Below are 26,335 nucleotides of genomic sequence, written 5' to 3'. Positions count from 1 at the left end.
TATCAATTTTGGAACAAAAGTTTTTGAAAATACCCTGAATTTGAAAAATACCCTGAATTGTTTACCTGCAGTTTTTGGTATTTTTCTCAGAAAAATAGATTTCCTTCAAAACTTCATTATGAGAATTATTTTTCATGCTAAATACAAATCTGGGGGTAAAATATTGTTTGGCCTTATGAGTTTTAATCGAGGTGAAAAATGAAGGTAATTATAAAGTATCATCTGATCATTTGCATCGAATTTCCAGGGTATCTATCATTAACTGAGGGCATTATATTTTCCATGAATACTTCAAGTATAGAAGTGTTTTGATATGATATGTTTAGATTTTGTAACAGAAAGTTTTTTGAGCTGAAAAATCCCTTGAAGTCTTGCATGCAGTTTTTGGTGTTTTTATAAGAAAAATAGATTTTCTTCAAAACCTCATTATAAGTATTATTTTTCATGCTCAATAAAAATCTAGGGTTTGAATATTGTTTGGGCGTCTATATAATCTTTGATTAAACTGTGAAATGAAGACGATTTTGAAGTAACATCTGATAATTTCCATTGTATTTATTGTATTTACTGAGGAAAGTGATTGGTTCTCAGTGAATGTAGGTTTGCGGCAGGGGTGTGTGATGTCTCCATGGTTGTTTAATTTGTTTATGGATGGGGTTGTTAGGGAGGTAAATGCAAGAGTTTTGGAAAGAGGGGCAAGTATGAAGTCTGTTGGGGATGAGAGAGCTTGGGAAGTGAGTCAGTTGTTGTTCGCTGATGATACAGCGCTGGTGGCTGATTCATGTGAGAAACTGCAGAAGCTGGTGACTGAGTTTGGAAAAGTGTGTGGAAGAAGAAAGTTAAGAGTAAATGTGAATAAGAGCAAGGTTATTAGGTACAGTAGGATTGAGGGTCAAGTCAATTGGGAGGTGAGTTTGAATGGAGAAAAACTGGAGGAAGTGAAGTGTTTTAGATATCTGGGAGTGGATCTGGCAGCGGATGGAACCATGGAAGCGGAAGTGGATCATAGGGTGGGGGAGGGGGCGAAAATCCTGGGGGCCTTGAAGAATGTGTGGAAGTCGAGAACATTATCTCGGAAAGCAAAAATGGGTATGTTTGAAGGAATAGTGGTTCCAACAATGTTGTATGGTTGCGAGGCGTGGGCTATGGATAGAGTTGTGCGCAGGAGGATGGATGTGCTGGAAATGAGATGTTTGAGGACAATGTGTGGTGTGAGGTGGTTTGATCGAGTGAGTAACGTAAGGGTAAGAGAGATGTGTGGAAATAAAAAGAGCGTGGTTGAGAGAGCAGAAGAGGGTGTTTTGAAGTGGTTTGGGCACATGGAGAGAATGAGTGAGGAAAGATTGACCAAAAGGATATATGTGTCGGAGGTGGAGGGAACAAGGAGAAGAGGGAGACCAAATTGGAGGTGGAAAGATGGAGTGAAAAAGATTTTGTGTGATCGGGGCCTGAACATGCAGGAGGGTGAAAGGAGGGCAAGGAATAGAGTGAATTGGAGCGATGTGGTATACCGGGGTTGACGTGTGTCAGTGGATTGAATCAAGGCATGTGAAGCGTCTGGGGTAAACCATGGAAAGCTGTGTAGGTATGTATATTTGCGTGTGTGGACGTATGTATATACATGTGTATGGGGGGGGTTGGGCCATTTCTTTCGTCTGTTTCCTTGCGCTACCTCGCAAATGCGGGAGACAGCGACAAAGTATAATAAAATATTTTTTTTTTTTTTTTATACTAATAAAATATATAATAAAATATATATAAATAAAATATATACTTATTTTGCTTTGATGCTGGCTCCCGCATTAGCGAGGTAGCGCAAGGAAACAGACAAAAGAATGGCCAAACCAACCCACATACACGTGTATATACCTACACGTCCACACACGCAAATATACATACCAATACATCTCAACGTATACATATATACATACACACACAGACATATACATATATACACATGTACATAATACATACTGTCTGCCTTTATTCATTCCCATCACCACTTTGCCACACATGAAATAACAACCCCCTTCCCCCTCATGTGTGCGAGGTAGCGCTAGGAAAAGACAACAAAGGCCACATTCGTTCACACTCAGTCTTTAGCTGTCATGTGGTAATGCACCGATACCACAGCTCCCTTTCCACATCCAGGCCCCACAGAACTTTCCATGGTTTATCCCAGACGCTTCACATGCACTGGTTCAATCCATTGACAACACGTCGACCCCGGTATACCACATCGTTCCAGTTCACTATTCCTTGCACGCCTTTCACCCTCCTGCATGTTCAGGTCCCGATCACTCAAAATCTTTTCCACTCCATCTTTCCACCTCCAATTTGGTCTCCCACTTCTCGTTCCCTCCACCTCTGATACATATATCCTCTTGGTCAATCTTTCCTCACTCATGCTCTCCATGTGACCAAACCATTTCAAAACACCCTCTTCTGCTCTCTCTACCACACTCTTTTTATTATCACACATCTCTCTTACCCTATTATTACTTACTTGATCAAACCACCTCACACCACATATTGTCCTCAAACATCTCATTTCCAGCACATCCACCCTCCTCCGCACAACTCTATCCATAGCCCACGCCTCGCAACCATACAACATTTTTGGAACCACTATTCCTTCAAACATACCCATTTTTGCTTTCCAAGATAATGTTCTCAACTTCCACACATTCTTCAAGGCTCCCAGAACTTTCGCCCCCTCCCTCTCCCTATGATTCACTTCCGCTTCCATGGTTCCATCCGCTGCCAAATCCACTCCCAGATATCTAAAACACTTCACTTCCTCCAGTTTTTCTCCATTCAAACTTACCTCCCAATTGACTTGTCCCTCAACCCTACTGTACCTAATAACCTTGCTCTTATTCACATTTACTCTCAGCTTTCTTCTTTCACACACTTTACCAAACTCAGTCACCAGCTTCTGCAGTTTCTTACATGAATCAGCCACCAGCGCTGTATCATCAGCGAACAACAACTGACTCACTTCCCAAGCCCTCTCATCCACAACAGATTGCATACTTGCCCCTCTTTCTAAAACTCTTGCATTCACCTCCCTGACAACCCCATCCATAAACAAATTAAACAACCATGGAGACATCACACACCCCTGCCGCAAACGTACATTCACTGAGAACCAATCACTTTCCTCTCTTCCTACACGTACACATGCCTTACATCCTCAATAAAAACTCTTCACTGCATCTAACAACTTGCCTCCCACACCATATATTCTTAATACCTTCCACAGAGCATCTCTATGAACTCTATCATATGCCTTCTCCAGATCCATAAGTGCTACATACAAATCCATTTGCTTTTCTAAGTATTTCTCACATACATTCTTCAAAGCAAACACCTGATCCACACATCCTCTACCACTTTTGAAACTACACTGCTCTTCCCCAGTCTGATGCTCTGTACATGCCTTCACCCTCTCAATCAATACCCTCCCCTATAATTTCCCAGGAATACTCAACAAACTTATACCTCTGTAATTGGAGCACTCACTTTTTATCCCCTTTGCCTTTGTACAATGGCACTATGCAAGCATTCCGCCAATCCTCAGGTACCTCACCATGAGTCATACATACATTAAATGACCCAGTAAATACAATGCAAATGATCAGATTTTACCTTATAATTCCCTTCATTTCACAATTTAAATGAAAATTATATAGACGACAAGATAATACATATCTATGTTGAATACATATCTAGGGTTTAAATATTATCTTGTCGTCTATATAATTTTCATTTAAATTGTGAAATGAAGGGAATTATAAGGTAAAATCTGATCATTTGCATTGTATTTACTGGGTATCTACTAGTAACTGAGATCGTTAGGATATATTTTCCATGACTACTACAAATATAAAAGTGTTTAAATATGTTATGCTTCAATTTTGAAACAAAATTTTTTAACCCGAAAAATACCCTGAACTATTATTACCTGCAGTTTTTGGCATTTTTCTCAGAAAAATATTTCATTCAAAACCTCATTCTAAGTATGATTTTTCATGCTGAATACAAATCAGGGGTTAAAATGCTGTTGATAGTCTTTATGAACTTTAACTAAGCTGTCAAATGAAGGCAATTATAAAGTATCATCTCATCATTTCCATCGTATTTATTGGGTATCTGTTGGTAACTGAGAGGATTATATATTTTTCATGATTAATTCAAGTATAAAAGTGTGTGAATATGTTATGTTTCAATTTTGATAGAAAAGTTTTTTAATCTGAAAAATTCCCAGAACTGTTACCAGCAGTTTTTTGTATTTTTCTCAGAAAAATAGGTTTCCTTCAAAACCTCATTATATGTATTGTTTTTCATGCTGAATACAAATCTGTAGTTAAAATATTGTTTGGTAGTTTTATGAACTTTGATTAAGCTGTCAAATGAAGGTAATTATAAAGTATCCTCTGATGATTTGCTTCGTATTTACTGGGTATCTATCGGTAACTGATGGCATTATATATTTTTCATGATTGATTCAGGTATAGAAGTGTGTGAATATGTTTCAATTTTGAAAGAAAATGTTTTTAAGCAGAAAAATGCCTTGCAGATTTTTTTTCTCAAAAAAAAAAATAGATTTCATTCAAATTCTTATTAAAAGTTTTATTATTCATACTGAATACAAATCTAGGGTTGAAATATAGTTTGGTCCTCGTTATAATCTTTGATTACGCTGTCAAATGAAGGCAATTATATAGTATTATCTGATTAATTTGCATCGTATTTACTGGGTATCTATAGGTAACCCCATAATGGGTACAAATGCCTGTTGCATACTGAAATGGATAAATTACCTGGGAAGGCTTGACAAACCATTCACCTTACCCTTATCCCACTCCATCATTACCTCATGACCAGCATTCTCAGAAGAAATTACTGTTTGAATTATTAAGGGAGATCCATACTTCAAGATAACAACAGGCCTGTAACTGGGAAGACATCAGTGTTATTAGGGGGAAGCAGTATTCCTTAACAGGAAGCGAAGGTGGCATGCACTACCCTGCAGACTGCTAGTGTGTATGATGATTGATTCATAACTTCACATGCATCATTATGTTGATCCACAATGATACCATAGGGTAGGCAAAATCTTTATAACTCACAGGAAGAATAAAAGAGCATCTTCCAAAGTTTTCTATTTCCCAAGACCTCTTCATGAGGGAATAACAAAAGAATATTACATGAATGTATATAAACAACTTTAAAAAGAACAGGGTTCCTAGCATGACACACCTGAGGAATAAGGCTGCACCTGAGGAACATGGTGCCCAACCCAAACTTGCATGAATTCAATTCATAATGCAGCGAGTTATGAAAATGTACTGTAATGTGGTGAGTGAAGTGGTTCTGGTAGTTGATAAAATACAGTAAACATACATATATCTTCCAGAGCTTACAGATAATTTTACCATGATGTTGAAACATTGCCTATTTGAATTGTTAACTGGATGGTATTACAGTGGAATTTATTAAAAAAGGGGGTGACTGTGTTGTTGACTGGTTGGTAAGGATATTCAGTATATGTATGGCTCATGGTGATGTGCCTTAGGATTGGCAGAATGCTTGCATAGTGCCATTGTACAAAGGCAAAGGGGATAAAAGTGAGTGCTCAAATTACAGAGGTATAAGTTTGTTGAGTATTCCTGGGAAATTATATGGGAGGGTATTGATTGAGAGGGTGAAGCCATGTACAGAGCATCATATTGGGGAAGAGCAGTGTGGTTTCAGACTGAGTTTGGTAAAGTGTGTGAGAGAAGAAAGCTGAGAGTAAATGTGAATAAGAGCAAGGTTCAGTAGGGTTGAGGGACAAGTAAATTGGGAAGTAAGTTTGAATGAAGGAAAAATGGAGGAAGTGAAGTGCTTTAGATATCTGAGAGTGGATTTAGCAGTGGATGGAACCATGGAAGTGGAAGTGAGTTACAGGGTGGGGGAGGGGGGGAAGGTTCTGGGAGTGTTGAAGAATGTGTGGAAGGCGAAAATGTTATCTCGGAGAGCAATTATGGGCATGTTTGAAGGAATAGTGGTTCCAACTATCTTATATGGTTGTGAGGCATGAGGTATAGATAGGGTTGTGTGCAGGAGGGTGGATGTGTTGGAATGAGATGTTTGAGGACAATTATGTGGTGTGAAGTGGTTTGATTGAGTATGTAATGAAAGGGTAAGAGAGATGTGTGATAATAAAAAGAGTGTGGTTGAGAGAGCAGAAGAGGGTGTATAGAAATGGTTTGGTTACATGGAGAGAATGAGTGAGGAAAGATTGACAAAGAGGATATATGTGTTGGTGGTGGAGAGAACGAGGAGAAGTGGGAGACCAAATTGAAGGTGGAAGAATGGAGTGACAAAGATTTTGAATGATCAGGGCCGACCAAATTAAGGTGGAAGGATGAAGTGAAAAAGATTTTGAACGTTCGGGGCCTGAACATACAGGAGGGTGAAAAGCAGAGTGAATTGGAACAATGTGATATACTGGGGTTGATGTGGTCGATGGATTGAACCAGGGCATGTGAAGCATCTACGGTAAACCATGGAATGTTTTGTGGGGCCTGGATGTGGAAAGAGAGCTGTGGTTTCGGTGCATTGACACATGACAGCTAGAGACTGAGTGTGACCGAAAGTGGCCTTTGTTGTCTTTTCCTAGTGCTACCTTATGCGCACGCGGGGAGGAGGGAGGGTGCTATTTCATGTGTGGCAGGGGTGGCGGTGGGAATGGATGAAGGCAGCATGTATGAATATGTATATATGTATATGTCTGTGTATGTATATGTATGTATGAGTTGAAATGTATAGGCATGTATATGTGCATCTGTGGGTGTTTATGTATATACATGTGTATGTGGGTGGGTTGGGCCATTCTTTCGTCTGTTTCCTTGCGCTACCTCACTAACGCGGGAGAGCAACAAAGTATAATAAATAGAATGTATAAGTATATATTTTATACATATTCACCATTTCCTGCATTAGTGAGGTAGCATTAAGAACAGAGGACTGAGCCTTAGAGGGAATATCCTCACTTGGCCCCCTTCTCTGTTCCTTCTTTTGGAAAAGTAAAAACAGGAGGGGAGGATTTCCAGCCGCCCATCTCCCTCCCCTTTTTAGACGCCTTCTACAACACTCGGGAAATAAGTGGGAAGGATATTTTTATTTTTTTTCTCCCAAGAAAAAGGAATAGAGAAGGGGGCCAAGTGAGTATATTCCCTCTAAGGTTCAGTCCTATGTTCTTAATGCTACCTCACTAATGCAGGAAATGGTGAATACACATGAAAAAAGAAATATTTCTTTTTTCATACTATTCATCATTTCCTGCATTAGTGACGTAGCATTAAGAACAAAGGAGTGAGCCTTTGAGGGAATACCCTTACTTAGCCCCCTTCTCTGTTCCTTCTCCATCGACTCATAGGAATATATATATATATATATATATATATATATATATATATATATATATATATATATATATATATATATATCTATCTATTTTACTTTTGTCGCTGTCTCCTGCGTTAGCGAGGCAGCGCAAGGAAACAGACAAAAGAATTGCCCAACCCACCCACATACACATGTATATACATACACGTCCACACACGCAAATATACATACCTATACATCTCAATGTATACATATATATATATACACACACACAGAGATATACATATATACACATGTACATAATTCATACTGTCTGCCTTTATTCATTCCCATCGCCACCCTGTTAAAGGCCCCATTCGTTCACACTCACTCTCTAGATGTCATGTAATAATGCACCAAAACTACAGCTCCCTTTCCACATCCAGGCCCCACAGAACTTTCCATGGTTTACCCCAGATGCTTCACATGCCCTGGTTCAATCCATTGACAGCACATCGACCCCAGTATACCACATCGTTCCAGTTCACTCTATTCCTTGCACGCCTTTCACCCTCCTGCATGTTCATGCCCCGATCACTTCTCCTCGTTCCCTCCACCTCTGACACATATATTCTCTTGGTCAATCTTTCCTCACTCATTCTCTCCATGTGACCAAACCACTTCAAAACACCCTCTTCTGCTCTCTCAACCACACTCTTTTTATTACCACACATCTCTCTAACCCTATAATTACTTACTCGATCAAACCACCTCACACCACATATTGTCCTCAAACATCTCATTTCCAGCACATCTACCCTCCTCCGCACAACCCTATCTATAGCCCACTATATATATATATATATATATATATATATATATATGATTTGGTAAACAGAGAAGAGGTAGTAAAAGCTTTGCAGAAGATGAAAGCCGGCAAGGCAGCAGGTTTGGATGGTATTGCAGTGGAATTTATTAAAAAAGGGGGTGACTGTATTATTGACTGGTTGGTAAGGTTATTTAATGTATGTATGACTCATGGTGAGGTGCCTGAGGATTGGCGGAATGCGTGCATAGTGCCATTGTACAAAGGCAAAGGGGATAAGAGTGAGTGCTCAAATTACAGAGGTATAAGTTTGTTGAGTATTCCTGGTAAATTATATGGGAGGGTATTGATTGAGAGGGTGAAGGCATGTACAGAGCATCAGATTGGGGAAGAGCAGTGTGGTTTCAGAAGTGGTAGAGGATGTGTGGATCAGGTGTTTGCTTTGAAGAATGTATGTGAGAAATACTTAGAAAAGCAAATGGATTTGTATGTAGCATTTATGGATCTGGAGAAGGCATATGATAGAGTTGATAGAGATGCTCTGTGGAAGGTATTAAGAATAGAGATGCTCTGTGGAAGGTATTAAGAATATATGGTGTGGGAGGCAAGTTGTTAGAAGCAGTGAAAAGTTTTTATCGAGGATGTAAGGCATGTGTACGTGTAGGAAGAGAGGAAAGTGATTGGTTCTCAGTGAATGTAGGTTTGCGGCAGGGGTGTGTGATGTCTCCATGGTTGTTTAATTTGTTTATGGATGGGGTTGTTAGGGAGGTAAATGCAAGAGTTTTGGAAAGAGGGGCAAGTATGAAGTCTGTTGGGGATGAGAGAGCTTGGGAAGTGAGTCAGTTGTTGTTCGCTGATGATACAGCGCTGGTGGCTGATTCATGTGAGAAACTGCAGAAGCTGGTGACTGAGTTTGGTAAAGTGTGTGAAAGAAGAAAGTTAAGAGTAAATGTGAATAAGAGCAAGGTTATTAGGTACAGTAGGGTTGAGGGTTAAGTCAATTGGGAGGTAAGTTTGAATGGAGAAAAACTGGAGGAAGTAAAGTGTTTTAGATATCTGGGAGTGGATCTGGCAGCGGATGGAACCATGGAAGCGGAAGTGGATCATAGGCTGGGGGAGGGGGCGAAAATCCTGGGAGCCTTGAAGAATGTGTGGAAGTCGAGAACATTATCTCGGAAAGCAAAAATGGGTATGTTTGGAGGAATAGTTGTTCCAACAATGTTGTATGGTTGCGAGGCGTGGGCTATGGATAGAGTTGTGCGCAGGAGGATGGATGTGCTGGAAATGAGATGTTTGAGGACAATGTGTGGTGTGAGGTGGTTTGATCGAGTAAGTAACGTAAGGGTAAGAGAGATGTGTGGAAATAAAAAGAGCGTGGTTGAGAGAGCAGAAGAGGGTGTTTTGAAATGGTTTGGGCACATGGAGAGAATGAGTGAGGAAAGATTGACCAAGAGGATATATGTGTCGGAGGTGGAGGGAACGAGGAGAAGAGGGAGACCAAATTGGAGGTGGAAAGATGGAGTGAAAAGGATTTTGTGTGATCGGGGCCTGAACATGCAGGAGGGTGAAAGGAGGGCAAGGAATAGAGTGAATTGGAGTGATGTGGTATACAGGGGTTGACGTGCTGTCAGTGGATTGAATCAAGGCATGTGAAGCGTCCGGGGTAAACCATGGAAAGCTGTGTAGGTATGTATATTTGCGTGTGTGGACGTGTGTATGTACATGTGTATGGGGGGGGTTGGGCCATTTCTTTTGTCTGTTTCCTTGCGCTACCTCGCAAACGCGGGAGACAGCGACAAAGTATAAAAAAAAAAAAAATATATATATATATATATATATATATATATATATATATATTATCCCTGGGGATAGGGGAGAAAGAATACTTCCCACGTATTCCCTGCGTGTCGTAGAAGGCGACTAAAAGGGAAGGGAGCGGGTGGCTGGAAATCCTCCCCTCTCATTTTTTTTTTTTTTTTTTTTTTTTTTTTTTAATTTTCCAAAAGAAGGAACAGAGAAGGGGGCCAAGTGAGGATAATCCCTCAAAGGCCCAGTCCTCTGTTCTTAACGCTACCTCGCTAATGCGGGAAATGGCGAATAGTATGAAAGAAAGAAAGAAAGATATATATATATATATATATATATATATATATATCATACAAACCTCCAACAGCCAGGATCAAACCCAGGACCCCTGTGCAACAAGCGGGAGCACTACCACTATGCTGTGATCACCCCTAATAGGGAAATGACTTCGAATACTATGTCCTCAAATACCCTTCGTCTCACGTTGGTGAGCAACGGGGTCTACACTGGTCATTTCCCATTATGTACATGTGTATATATGTATATGTCTGTGTATGTATATATATGTATACATTGAAATGTATAGGTATGTATATGTGCGTGTGTGGACGTGTATGTATACACATGTGTATGTTGGTGGGTTGGGCCATTCTTTCGTGTGTTTCCTTGCACTACCTCGCTAATGCGGGAGACAGTGACAAAGTATAAATAATAAAAAAATGTATATACATAAACTCTAGCCAGTGTCTCTGGGCTTTGCCTTCTAGAAGCTACAACTCAAGTGAAATGTATATACATAAACTCTAGCCAGTGTCTCTGGGCTCTGCCTTCTAGAAGCTACAACTCAAGTGAAAAGTCACATTTGGCAAGGCTCTCTCACTGGGAGTACAGTCTTGACAGAGAACTTCTCACTTCTACACATTCCTCCTACTGGAGTAGTGCAGCATTGAGCTGCAAGAAACTTCAAAATGAGATCCTGGGTAGCTGCATAACTTTTTCATAGCTATTGGTCCTGGGATAATTATAAGTAATTAATATTCACCACCCTAAGCCAGGTATCCATTTATTGATCAGTTGCGAAGGAAGGATGAACAACAAATTTGGTTGCAGGCCAACAGTTATGCCAAGGATTTTAGCCCAGTTATGACTGTGCATGAATCATGGTCAGTAACGCTAACTGCTACAACATGAAACCTCTTTAAAAGTTACAGTCCAACACATTGTAAAATACATAACTTTATGCTGATAATTTATATTTTAATGAATTATACTTCTTAATCTATGAGAGCAGAAACATAAAAGTATCATTTTCTTCTTACTACCCGCTTTATGTACAGTATAACCAAGGGCACGTTTCTTCAGACTTCAACAAATCCTCCCATTATTGTTGTGGCTTGGTTCATACCTAAGGATAAAAATATGGTTAATAAGAAAAAAATATAAAAATAAGTGAAATATTAAATATGCCAGACACTCTGCTCAGAATATAAAAAAGAATGGGTAATTATTTACTTATGCTAATTTAATATCAGAGTTACTGTATTAAATTTTACTTCAAAAGAGAAGTTTCACTTACCAAGAAATAGATACGCTTATGAAGATAGTATAGATAATATTCAGTAAAAGATTAGACGAAGTCTAGCATGAGTAGGTTTTTGGTTTCTATCAACTAATGTTTCTGTCTTACAAATTAGTGTTCAACAGAAGTATTCCTTTATAATTCTTGAAACCCTTAACTGAAAATGGATTGCAAGAGATGGGTAACTGATTATTAGGGCTTATGCACTTTACCATGAGATGAATGGAGATGAGAGGTAAGTGTTTTGGGAGCAACTAAGTCTGTCAGCATTTTGATGCAAGAGACTGGGTGTTAGTTAGTAATGGTTGACTTAAATGTGATAGTATGTGAATGTGACAATTGATGGTGTAATTTGGGGGACATGGGGTATTCCATAAGGTAAATGGAAATGGTGAACAGTTTGTGGAGCTATGTACTGAAAATGAAAAAGAACTGGCAATTGCAAATAATTGGTTTAAAAGAGGGATATACACAAACATAAATAATGGGTGAGTAGGAAAGATGTTAAGAGGGCATTATTGGATTATATACTAATTCATAAGCATGCAAACAAATGAATGAATATGCTGAGAGGGGCAGCTGGAGGGTTGTCTGATTATTACCTGATGGAGGCAAGGGAAAAGATTTGTGGAGGTTTTTGGTAAAGAGGAAATGTCATGGTTTAGAAGAAGGTGGTAAAAGTAAGCGAGTTTGGAAAATAGACGTGTGAAGAAACATCACGACACATTGAGTTTAGAATGGCAAAAAGTAAGAGTAAAAAGCGAAGAATGGAAGGTATTTAGGGAAGCAGTTCACATATGTGTGAAAGAAGTGTGTGGCATGCAGAGGTTGGGAGATGGGCATTACAAAGGGTAGGGAGTGCTGGGATAGCAGAGTTGCTGGTCATTAGCTTCCTGCTTTTATGATGAAAGTTACCATCACAATGCTTATTATTTGCCTTGAAAGCATTAGCTTATCAGTGTGTCCCTTCAGTTCAAGTTTTTCATCTATAGTAGCTCCCAAATCTTTGACACTTTACTCTCAATTTCTTTCCCGTAGGGTCCATGTATGAATGTAATGACATATTAGAAATTGGTCAGTGGCTTATATGCTCAAATTTCTCATTCAATTCCAAAAGGTTCTCTTCTGCCTTTCTGAATGCAGGGTTGGTGTCATTGCAGTGTGTTAGTTCAGAGAGAGAGATTTCACAATAGCAACATCTGAGCATTGGCGAAGTAATTCATAAAATGAAATTCAAGTTTTAGAAACAACAGATTTGAACAAAATTAATTTTCAAATATTTTTCAGTTAATAATGAAATATTTAAATGCAATGTTTTCAGACATAATGCTTTGTATGACATCAAAGCAAAATAACATTAGATTTTTACTGCATTCTAGTCAGTGATGGTCATCACGTAAAAAAAAAATCAAGTTTTCATGGTCTTAATGTACCATAAAAAAAGAGACCTACCATTCTTGAAAACATTAATATATGTATAATGGCCATATACATCAACATACATAAATAGCACATACCAAAATGGATGGACATACTTTTGAAGGCTTAAAACTGTTCCCTTCTCCCCATTGCACTTTACCACCACCGTTCCTCAGTCTCTCATCACCAACATTTTCAGTAAAAATCATTGAATATCATATGATTTACCAGTGAAATGGCAACAACTGTAGAATCAGGGAGTCTAATCTATATCATGATAGAGCATGCCATATTGATGTTAAGCTGTTTTGGGTATAGTCTATACATGAGAATTAGATATGGGTTTCAATTACTCAAGCAGTGACACTCTCCCATTATGATAGGCTTACGTTCTCAGCAATCTGTCATTCTGTGAGGACTGTAGTATAGTATACAGGTCTCATTAATTTTTCTTTTCTTCAACACCTGTTTTACTCTTTGTATCATCTGCAAAACACTCAGTTATACTTTCTCTTATATCCATATCTGTGTCTGATATTGTGATTACAAAGGGTATTGAAGCTAATACAATTCCTTGTGGAACATGTAAAAAGTCACCTCCTTCATCAAGCATAGTTTTCAGGAGACCGAGAAGGATATATATATATATATATATATATATATATATATATATATATATATATATATATATATATATATATATATTTTTTTTTTTTTTTTATACTTTGTCGCTGTCTCCCGCGTTTGCGAGGTAGCGCAAGGAAACAGACGAAAGAAATGGCCCAACCCCCCCCATACACATGTACATACACACGTCCACACGTGCAAATATACATACCTACACAGCCTTCCATGGTTTACCCCAGACGCTTCACATGCCTTGATTCAATCCACTGACAGCACGTCAACCCCTGTATACCACATCGCTCCAATTCACTCTATTCCTTGCCCTCCTTTCACCCTCCTGCATGTTCAGGCCCCGATCACACAAAATCCTTTTCACTCCATCTTTCCACCTCCAATTTGGTCTCCCTCTTCTCCTCGTTCCCTCCACCTCCGACACATATATCCTCTTGGTCAATCTTTCCTCACTCATTCTCTCCATGTGCCCAAACCATTTCAAAACACCCTCTTCTGCTCTCTCAACCACGCTCTTTTTATTTCCACACATCTCTCTTACCCTTACGTTACTTACTCGATCAAACCACCTCACACCACACATTGTCCTCAAACATCTCATTTCCAGCACATCCATCCTCCTGCGCACAACTCTATCCATAGCCCACGCCTCGCAACCATACAACATTGTTGGAACTACTATTCCTTCAAACATACCCATTTTTGCTTTCCGGGATAATGTTCTCGACTTCCACACATTTTTCAAGGCTCCCAAAATTTTCGCCCCCTCCCCCACCCTATGATCCACTTCCGCTTCCATGGTTCCATCCGCTGACAGATCCACTCCCAGATATCTAAAACACTTCACTTCCTCCAGCCTCTCACCATTCAAACTCACCTCCCAATTGACTTGACCCTCAACCCTACTGTAGAAGGATGGAGTAAATGAGGCCTTGAGGTATCGTTGCTTGAACTTTCAGGGTGAGTTGCGCTTATGGGATACAAGAATTGAAGCAGTGGGGTATGTGGGTGAAATGCTATCACTGGGATGAACCACGACATAAGAAGTGAGAAAAACCATGGAATGATCTGTGGGGCTAGCTGTGGATGGTGAGCTCTGGGCTCAGTGGATTGTACACCACAGCAATGGAATGAATTTAAACAAATGAAGCTACTGTTTACCTGTCCCTACTGCTACCTCAATGAGCTAGGAAATGGTTACCAAGTATGAAAAAAATTAAGTGTTCTAAGCTCTGCCTGCAAGTGGTAACACTGCAAACAAAAAGTCAGTTTCAACTAGGTTGCTTTCTCATCAGCAAATGGAAGATACTACAGCCTTGTAGAGGGCTTACTCACCCCAAAGAAATCCACTTTCCCTGCTCCCATTTAAAGTACAGCCTCAATGCTGCATAAAAGGGGTCCTGAGGTTGCATAACTAACTATAATTCAATTATATTGCAATTACAGAAAAGATTGGGGGACATACCAACTAATAGTGAATCATGAGGAAGAATAAGTCATCACACAGATATAACTAAAGCTACTTGAATCCATCAAAACTTTGCTTTTAACCCTTTCAGTGCAACTGTCTTTGACCAAGGCAAGCATAGTTGGGTATTAAGGTCATCATTCATGGCACCTGTATTTCTGCAAAAGAATTTTCAGCCCTAAATTCACTGTAGGTTCTGTTGCCTGGCTACAGATGGCAAGCCATACAAAAAAATCACTGGAACTGGTTGGAGGCCTCATTAACCCAATGCAGACCATAATGGGTATTGTGCAACTTTTCTAAAGACTAATCATGCTTGTTGTGCCCATAGTGCCCACCACCATATCCTCATTGTACCCACCTCATCCTTATTAAGTAATGGCCAATCTAGTAAATAATCATTTTTATAAACTACAAATGCTTGACCCTTAATTTGTAGGAAATATCAGTGGTTTGAGAGTTTTTCTACACCTAATCATACAAATGAAAGTAAAGTTATGAAATGTAAATGAATGTTACTTGCATATGTAGGCCTGGTCAATCCAGTAAACATTGTGTTCTTCCTAAACTAAAAACTGTTGAGTCTTTATTCCTAAGAAAAAAGTTTTTATGTGCATCTTTTCTTAAACTGGAAAAAAATCTAAATCGCTATTTACTCCAAATGGGGAGGGCCAAAAAAATCAATTGCAAACCAGAAGGCTATATGAATGAATCATAATATACATACACATGAAATAATGGTGAGTGATGCACAACAGCTAAACAAGGCCAAAACCTTCACTCTGCTGAATGGCCTGCAAAACCTTATAGCGAAGCTTCTCCTTTGTGCCATATTTAGGTAAGTCCAGCTGAGCAATGCATGTGTGAGCAACTGGAAGGTACGAATCATCTGCTGTGGATTGTATTATCATCTTCAAGGCCTGCAAGAACAAACACCAGAGAAACCATTAAGACACAGTACCTCTCTTCATCATATTATGTAATACACTTGCTCGTGTGCAACAAATATTTTCATTAGGATGTGCATATTGTAACTATTTGCTAGCAAACTAGTATGTCTGTAACACTTAAAACGTCGGTCCATTCATGACTAACCAAAGCCCCCAAGATTTTCTTTCAACCCACTTGCCTTCGATCTGCAAAATTGAGACCCTCTTGTCTTCATTAACCAGGCATCAAAGCCAACTTTTAATCTTCATTTTCAAGTATTGAACCTAAGCACCAACCCCACTTTTATTCTTTATCTCCAAGTATTGAATTCCCTCTTTATAACCACCAATCCCTCCTCTAACCTTCACCTTCAAGCACTGAATCTCTTCTGTCCTCATTACTAAGGCTCCAAGCTCATTTTTTATCTTCATTTTCCTTATCACTGCCATGAAACCTTTTCCAGTGCCAAGGCATTGAGCCCCTTCATCTTGGGATTCATTAAAAATACAAGGAATGAATAAATTTCTGGTCTGAAATCTCCCCAGTTTTACGAAACTGGAAATAACTGTCTCCACTAATAAAGCACTAAACTCTAGTACTCACTGGTACTGTTTTCTTCCCATTTTTTGTCTTAATAAACCAGGTACTGCTTACCCTCACATTCTTAATACCAAGCACAATGCTAAGCAGTCTTCACCACTAGCCACTGCATCCTTAACAAGACCATGTTCATTACATTTATTCCATGTGTATGTGTTTGTAATATGTTCTCTACATTAGCAAACATTTCTACCAAGCACAATGCTAAGCAGTCTTCACCACTAGCCACTGCATCCTTAACAAGACCATGTTCATTACATTTATTCCATGTGTATGTGTATGTAATATGTTCTCTACATTAGCAAACATTTCAACATAAAGATATGTACAGTATAGCGTGTACACATTTTTATGGTAATTATACATGCATTATAATCACTTTTAATGTATTACACTTAAAGTTTTCTTTCATTCTCTATTTTAGGAGTGTATTTGCAATACGTACCCCACGTGTAACCAAAGTACATACTCATGTATTGGATAATCCAGTGCATATGTTTACTCCCAAACTTTTGCTCAAAAATCCTGATTTTTTTTTTCATATATCTTATGTATTGATTTAAATCAATCCAAGGTTTTAAAGGAATATCATAAGTATACTGATATCTACCATATACTCCTGAATCCAATCTGGAGACCAACCATAATGTGGTATCATTTTGAATATGTTGTGTACCTTACCCTTTTCCCATTATTATTACTCCTAATACATGTTAAAAAAGTAAGAACTTTCTCAACTGTAGGAATTAAAGCAGACATATTTTAGCTGTAATATCAATACAGTATGTATTTCAAAGCATACACCCACATAAAGTATGTGACTAAGATAGAATTAATTGCAAGTGGAAAATTTTCTACAGAAATATTTGTCAGAACAAAAACACTGACATTGGTATTGATCTTAAGCTATAGGAGTAGCCTACAGTACATGATCTTGTCCTAAAGAAGCTTAAGCCTAGCATACCATAAGTATGAAGCTTTCGTACACTTAATACACACCAAAAATGCATATACTAGACTCGCTTTCTTGATTTAGCAGTGCATACACCCTCCACCATTTTTCTTTGTAAAATTGAATGTTTTACACAGCCATAGTATCTATTAGTACATGAAAAACAAAAGTTTTCCCAAAGGCAGCAGTTAAGGCCTCTCATGAAGGCCAGAAACACTCATTGGCTATTTCCCACTGCACCCCCACATACTGCATACTTGCTCTTTTCTCCACGATTCTTACATTTACCTCCCTCCGCATCCCATCCATAAACAGATTAAACAGCCATGATGACACCTTCAACTGGAACCATTCACCCCTTCTCTCTGTCTCCTTGCACACACTCCTTACTCTTTAAAAACTCCTCATTGCTTCTCATAGCTTTCCTCTCACACCATATACTCCTGACACCTTTCACAAAGCATCTCTATGAAACCTACCATATGCCTTCTCCAGATCAATGACTGCCATATACAAATCCTTTTGTTTTTCTACTCATTTGTAGAGGATGTGTGGATCAGGTGTTTGCTTTGAAGAATGCATGTGAGAAATACTTAGAAAAACAGATGGATTTGTATGTAGCATTTATGGATCTGGAGAGGGCATATGACAGGGTCCATAGAGATGCTTTGTGGAAGGTTTTAAGAGTATTTGGTGCGGGAGGTAAGTTGCTAGAAGCAGTGAAAAGTTTTTAACCAAGGATGTAAGGCATGTGTTGAGTAGGAAGAGAAGAAAGTGATGGTTCCCAGTGAATGTCGGTTTGCGGCAGGGGTGCATGATGTCTCCATGTTTGTTTAATTTGTTTATGGATGGGGTTGTTAGGGAGGTGAATGCAAGAGTTTTGGAAAGAGGAACAAGTATGCAGTCTGTTGTGGATGAGAGGGATTGGGAAGCGAGTCAGTTGTATTTCACAGATGATACAGCACTGGTGGCTGATTCGGGTGAGAAACTGAAGAGATGGTGAATGAGTTTGGTAAAGTGTGTGAAAGAAGAAAGCTGAGAGTAAATGTGAATAAGAGCAAGGTAATTAGGTTCAGTAGGGTTGAGGGACAATTTAATTGAGAGGTAAGTTTGAATGGAGAAAAACTGAAGGAAGTGAAGTGTTTTAGATATCTGGGAGTGGATTTAACAACGGATGGAACCATGGAAGTGGAAGCAAGTCACGGTGGGAGAGGGGGCGAAGGTTCTGGGAGTGATGAAGAATGTGTGGGAGGTGAGAATGTTGTTATCTCACAGAGCAGAAACAGGTATGTTTGAAGGAATAGTAGTTCCAACAATATTGTATGGTTGCAAGGCATGGGCTATAGATAGGTTTGTGCAGAGGAGAGTGGTTGTGTTGGAAAAGAAATGTTTGAGGACAATATGTTTTCAGCATCTGGCAGTTGTTCATTATTCTAATTTCTAACTAATATCAATACAAACTTTGCCCTTGATGTTTCCTTTAAGTTTTTAGGCATTTAATTGACCTGTCCATAAAATTAGCTGATTTCATTTGTGAAGTTGAATGACTCTTCACTTGTATCTGATGTGACACTTCTGATTCACTCTTGAGACTTTATCAATAATAATTTTGTACTATACTATCACTTCTACATATTTTCCTGTCATTTATGGTTTATTATGGCTTCTGTATGAACTGATAGGCATACATATCGATAGTCTGCTCTTTTCACTTCTTTTATATCTTTTTTTCATTTGCCACTCATTTCATCCACTCATGCTCTCTGACTGTGAACTAATAATTAAATAAATACATTTCTTATTGTTCAGAGCTTTACATTATCTTTTTTGATGAGACATTGGACTCGCTTCAAGAATAATCTTTGTGAGTACATTTAAACTGCAATAAGCTATTATGTAAGTATGTAAATCCTTGTCTCACCTTAGCACACTGGACATGTAAAAATGTTAGAACCTGGATGTTTATGAATTGGATGAGGAATGTGACTGTTGCACACACATGGTTACTGTGATAATATTTCTGATAACGATTGTTATTTGGCTGTCTGTCTCTGTATATAGATGCCTATTTTCCATATTTGCACAGTATAGGAAAGGAGTTTACATTTGTGAAGCCTCTTCTCCTAGACTTTGCTCTCATATAGGTTTCTAAACTTTTGCATGCTGTCAGCATTTTGAATATCGGTGCTTGATGTGTTCCATTCATCCATTACTCTTACACTTTTCTAACATCTGTCATCTTGTCAAACAAGTTACTTGCTGTGGCTTCTGGCATTCTACTTTTGAGTTTTTTTCTGGTAAAGAAACAAGGGGGCCATGACAGGAGTCTGAGTAGAAACCTTGTAGGAAGGGATGTACAGAAGTACATTTATAGTATCAGGTAGTGGATGCATTGAACAAAGTAGATGATGAAATAGTGAATGATGATATTGTAGAAGGGTCTGAATTACTGAGGACTTCAAGTTGTGGGACCCCTCTACTGTGGAACTCCCAGTATTATGCAATTTGGGGAAAGGTGTTTGCAGTTAGAAAATTGGATGGAGGTCTGGTGTACGTACAGAGTTCCCTTGCCTATCGCAGTATTTTCTACTGCAGTTTTGAGTATCCACACTCCAGATAATAGAACTCCGTGGTGTAGCGGTTAGCGAAAACTGACTATGATGCATTCATGGGCCACCCAGGGTCAAATACATAAGTTTGGATCCTGGTTACTGCAGTCGGTCCACAGTCAACCCAGTAATTCATCCACCATCAGGGGTTGGTCGATAAAATGGGTACCTGACTCTGGCTAGGGCAAATATATGTATTGTGTTAATGAGATGGCCTAAATTAGGGCCTTAGTTACCCATGCCGTCTCAGCTAACTTAAAAGAAAAAAAAAAATACCAGCCACGTTATTAAGGTTGGAGTATCTGCAGGTTTCTTCTCCACCCATCGGGCAAGTATTGCAAGGACCAGGGGCTACTTCTACCCAAGCTAAGCTGGATCCACCTTGAGGATGCTGATGCTCTGTGGTCAGACAGCCATTTATCTTATAAGCACAGGTACAGACTACAAACCCTCCCAGACCCCTGTATCTTGCAGGGAATACTTTATACCATATCCATATCATACACTGTATTTCATATTAAGTGTAAGGAGACTAATTTAATGTATAAAAGAGATATGTGGGCTTTCACCACTTCCGATAGACAAATCCCAGAAATATCAAATTATACCATAAAAGCACACAATGCACAATCAAAATTGCCACATAAACTTGTAAAACAATGTTTAATATGAAATAAGAAAAGATTTGTAGCCAGTCAAAGACAAAATATCATTATTTCATCAAGCTCCTCTCACCAGATCAGTCTTTCAAACAAGGAAATACATTGTAAGTACCTAAACAGTGGAGGAAACTAAAAAACTATTTCTAATGAATCCAAGGAGCATTGTATGAAAATAATAAAACAACCAAGAAACAACTGATATAGTCCTTAACTTACCAATGGAAAACAAAAGAACCCTGTGGGAGTGCATATGTAAGATATCTACCAGAAGTGGTAAAAGAAGGGAGAACATCAGCTTGTGGGAGTGCATATGTAAGATATCTACCAGAAGTGGCAAAAGAAGGGAGAACATCAGCTATCATAATTAGCTGAAATATGTCAGAATATCACAGTGCAGACCATCCAACCTGATTAAAATGCTCAATTGAACTACCAGAAATTTTTTGATATGACTGAAGAAAAGATTCAGTGTCGATTAAAGATGGAAACATATTTCCCCTTGGTGCTTTTGCCAGACTGGTCTTACAAACTGAATACTGAAAAAAGTAAAGTGCAAAATCTGCATTTCAAGCAAAAGAATATCACACAAGAATAATTAAACAACCAAAAAACAGTGATACAGCTCTCAAGTTATCCAGGGAAAAATTTTGCTGGGAAAAACTAATATCTTATAAATATGATGAAAAAGGGAGGAAATCACTAGTCAAAATTAACTGAAATGCAGCAGAATAACACAGTATATCTTTTTTTTTTTTTTTTTTTTTTTTTTTTTTTCCCGCTGTCTCCTGCGTTTGCGAGGTAGCGCAAGGAAACAGACGAAAGAAATGGCCCAACCCACCCCCATACACATGTATATACATACGTCCACACACGCAAATATACATACCTACACAGATTTCCATGGTTTACCCCAGACGCTTCACATGCCTTGATTCAATCCACTGACAGCACGTCAACCCCGGTATACCACATCGCTCCAATTCACTCTATTCCTTGCCCTCCTTTCACCCTCCTGCATGTTCAGGCCCCGATCACACAAAATCTTTTTCACTCCATCTTTCCACCTCCAATTTGGTCTCCCTCTTCTCCTCGTTCCCTCCACCTCCGACACATATATCCTCTTGGTCAATCTTTCCTCACTCATTCTCTCCATGTGACCAAACCATTTCAAAACGCCCTCCTCTGCTCTCTCAACCACGCTCTATTTATTTCCACACATCTCTCTTACCCTTACGTTACTTACTCGATCAAACCACCTCACACCACACATTGTCCTCAAACATCTCATTTCCAGCACATCCATCCTCCTGCGCACAACTCTATCCATAGTCCACGCCTCGCAACCATACAACATTGTTGGAACCACTATTCCTTCAAACATACCCATTTTTGCTTTCCGAGATAATGTTCTCGACTTCCACACATTCTTCAAGGCTCCCAGAATTTTCGCCCCCTCCCCCACCCTATGATCCACTTCCGCTTCCATGTTTCCATCCGCTGCCAGATCCACTCCCAGATATCTAAAACACTTCACTTCCTCCAGTTTTTCTCCATTCAAACTCACCTCCCAATTGACTTGACCCTCAACCCTACTGTACCTAATAACCTTGCTCTTATTCACATTTACTCTTAACTTTCTTCTTTCACACACTTTACCAAACTCAGTCACCAGCTTCTGCAGTTTCTCACATGAATCAGCCACCAGTGCTGTATCATCAGCGAACAACAACTGACTCACTTCCCATGCTCTCTCATCCCCAACAGACTTCATACTTGCCCCTCTTTCCAAAACTCTTGCATTCACCTCCCTAACAACCCCATCCATAAACAAATTAAACAACCATGGAGACATCACACACCCCTGCCGCAAACCTACATTCACTGAGAACCAATCACTTTCCTCTCTTCCTACACGTACACATGCCTTACATCCTCAATAAAAACTTTTCACTGCTTCTAACAACTTGCCTCCCACACCATATATTCTTAATACCTTCCACAGAGCATCTCTATCAACTCTATCATATGCCTTCTCCAGATCCATAAATGCTACATACAAATCCATTTGCTTTTCTAAGTATTTCTCACATACATTCTTCAAAGCAAACACCTGATCCACACATCCTCTACCACTTCTGAAACCACACTGCTCTTCCCCAATCTGATGCTCTGTACATGCCTTCACCCTCTCAATCAATACCCTCCCATATAATTTGCCAGGAATACTCAACAAACTTATACCTCTGTAATTTGAGCACTCACTCTTATCCCCTTTGCCTTTGTACAATGGCACTATGCACGCATTCCGCCAATCCTCAGGCACCTCACCATGAGTCATTTTTTTTTTTTTTTTTTTTTTTTTTTTATACTTTGTCGCTGTCTCCCGCGTTTGCGAGGTAGCGCAAGGAAACAGACGAAAGAAATGGCCCAACCCCCCCCCCCATACACATGTACATACACACGTCCACACACGCAAATATACATACCTACACAGCTTTCCATGATTTACCCCAGACGCTTCACATGCCCTGATTCAATCCACTGACAGCACGTCAACCCCTGTATACCACATGACTCCAATTCACTCTATTTCTTGCCCTCCTTTCACCCTCCTGCATGTTCAGGCCCCGATCACACAAAATCTTTTTCACTCCATCTTTCCACCTCCAATTTGGTCTCCCTCTTCTCCTCGTTCCCTCCACCTCCGACACATATATCCTCTTGGTCAATCTCTCCTCACTCATTCTCTCCATGTGCCCAAACCATTTCAAAACACCCTCTTCTACTCTCTCAACCACGCTCTTTTTATTTCCACACATCTCTCTTACCCTTACGTTACTTACTCGATCAAACCACCTCACACCACACATTGTCCTCAAACATCTCATTTCCAGCACATCCATCCTCCTGCGCACATCTCTATCCATAGCCCACGCCTCGCAACCATACAACATTGTTGGAACCACTATTCCCTCAAACATACCCATTTTTGCTTTCCGAGATAATGTTCTCGACTTCCACACATTTTTCAAGGCTCCCAAAATTTTCGCCCCCTCCCCCACCCTATGATCCACTTCCGCTTCCATGGTTCCATCCGCTGACAGATCCACTCCCAGATATCTAAAACACTTCACTTCCTCCAGTTTTTCTCCATTCAAACTCACCTCCCAATTGACTTGACCCTCACCCCTACTGTACCTAATAACCTTGCTCTTATTCACATTTACTCTCAACTTTCTTCTTCCACACACTTTACCAAACTCAATCACCAGCTTCTGCAGTTTCTCACATGAATCAGCCACCAGCGCTGTATCATCAGCGAACAACAACTGACTCACTTCCCAAGCTCTCTCATCCCCAACAGACTTCATACTTGCCCCTCTTTCCAGGACTCTTGCATTTACCTCCCTTACAACCCCATCCATAAACAAATTAAACAACCATGGAGACATCACACACCCCTGCCGCAAACCTACATTCACTGAGAACCAATCACTTTCCTCTCTTCCTACACGTACACACGCCTTACATCCTCGATAAAAACTTTTCACTGCTTCTAACAACTTGCCTCCCACACCATATATTCTTAATACCTTCCACAGAGCATCTCTATCAACTCTATCATATGCCTTCTCCAGATCCATAAATGCTACATACAAATCCATTTGCTTTTCTAAGTATTTCTCACATACATTCTTCAAAGCAAACACCTGATCCACACATCCTCTACCACTTCTGAAACCGCACTGCTCTTCCCCAATCTGATGCTCTGTACATGCCTTCACCCTCTCAATCAATACCCTCCCATATAATTTACCAGGAATACTCAACAAACTTATACCTCTGTAATTTGAGCACTCACTCTTATCCCCTTTGCCTTTGTACAATGGCACTATGCACGCATTCCGCCAATCCTCAGGCACCTCACCATGAGTCATACATACATTAAATAACCTTACCAACCAGTCAACAATACAGTCACCCCCTTTCTTAATAAATTCCACTGCAATACCATCCAAACCTGCTGCCTTGCCGGAAACCATGAGTCATACATACATTAAATAACCTTACCAACCACTTCCACTGCAATACCATCCAAACCTGCTGCCTTGCCGGCTTTCATCTTCCGCAAAGCTTTTACTACCTCTTCTCTGTTTACCAAATCATTTTCCCTAACCCTCGCACTTTGCACACCACCTCGACCAAAACACCCTATATCTGCCACTCTATCATCAAACACATTCAACAAACCTTCAAAATACTCACTCCATCTCCTTCTCACATCACCATTACTTGTTATCACCTCCCCATTTGCGCCCTTCACTGAAGTTCCCATTTGCTCCCTTGTCTTACGCACTTTATTTACCTCCTTCCAGAACATCTTTTTATTCTCCCTAAAATTTAATGATACTCTCTCACCCCAACTCTCATTTGCCCTTTTTTTTCACCTCTTGCACCTTTCTCTTGACCTCCTGTCTCTTTCTTTTATACGTCTCCCACTCAATTTCATTTTTTCCCTGCAAAAATCGTCCAAATGCCTCTCTCTTCTCTTTCACTAATATTCTTACTTCTTCATCCCACCACTCACTACCCTTTCTAATAGAGCAATGTTTGATATAAAATACGAAAACATTCGTTAAAACAATTATTTCACATCAGTTCTCTCTCTAGATCAGTCTCCTAAACAATGAAACATATCTTAAATACCAAAGCATTGAAGTAAACTGTGTGTGGTGAGCAAGGGAAGCGAGGTGTGGTTTATAAAAAGGGTGTGGTTAAAAGATATGAAAAGGGTGTGTTGAATTGGTCTGGTCCAACATTTAGAGAGGATGAGTAAGTCAGAAGCGGAGGAAACAAGATCATGGAAAGCAAAGTGGAGGTGGAAGGATAAAGTGAGAAAGATTTTCAGCAATCGGGGGCTAAACATGCAGGAGGGTGAAAGGTGTGCACAGGATAGAGTGAACTAGAATGATGTGGTATACAGGGCTGAGATGCTGTCAATGGAATGTACCAGGGCATGTGAAGCATCTGAGGTAAACCATGAAAAGGTCTGTGGAGCCTGGTTAAGGATATGGAGCTGTGCTTTCAGTGCATTATACATGACAGCTAAAGAATGGATGTGAGTGGATACAGCCTTTCATCATCTGACCCTACCTTGCTAATGCAGCAAAATTGATCAAGTTTGAAAGAAAAAGAACAATTGTCTTTATTATTAAAAAAGGAAAACATCATGTAAAACAACCTAGATACAAGTGATATACTCCTCTACTAGCCTAGGAGAAATGAAAGACTTATGGTGGAAGCAAACATTAAGATAACTACCCTGCCATTTGCTTCCACCATTTCTCCCTAGGTAAGTTGAAAACTTTATTATGCTTCTTGGTTCTTTTACTATTCTTACATAGTGGTTCTTTCATTCGATGAGAGAAACATATTTTTCTTCCTTTTAATATTTCGATATTTAAGAA

General features: G+C 39.5%; 2 protein-coding genes across 3 annotated transcripts in view; one reads left to right on the top strand and one right to left on the bottom strand.

Annotated features, from left to right (window-relative positions):
- LOC139754581 (regucalcin-like) overlaps window positions 1-26,335 on the top strand; it is a 549,227-nt gene that overhangs the window by 69,595 nt on the left and 453,297 nt on the right. The gene's annotated exons all lie outside the window — the stretch shown is intronic.
- Herc4 (HECT and RLD domain containing E3 ubiquitin ligase 4) overlaps window positions 11,041-26,335 on the bottom strand; it is a 163,422-nt gene continuing 148,127 nt past the window's right edge. For both annotated transcript variants that reach the window (XM_071671972.1, XM_071671971.1), the window contains exons 22-23: window positions 15,842-16,034; window positions 11,041-11,414 (exon numbers count right to left, since the gene is read on the bottom strand). In XM_071671972.1, coding sequence (XP_071528073.1) covers window positions 15,873-16,034 — 162 coding nt within the window. In that variant the 3' untranslated portion in view covers window positions 11,041-11,414; window positions 15,842-15,872. The remainder of the gene's footprint in view (window positions 11,415-15,841; window positions 16,035-26,335) is intronic.

This window comes from Panulirus ornatus, chromosome 17 (assembly GCF_036320965.1).
Source record: "Panulirus ornatus isolate Po-2019 chromosome 17, ASM3632096v1, whole genome shotgun sequence".
NCBI classification, from domain to species: domain Eukaryota; kingdom Metazoa; phylum Arthropoda; class Malacostraca; order Decapoda; family Palinuridae; genus Panulirus; species Panulirus ornatus.
The sequence above is the reverse complement of the archived record's forward strand: the minus strand, read 5'-3'. Positions and strand labels throughout refer to the sequence as shown.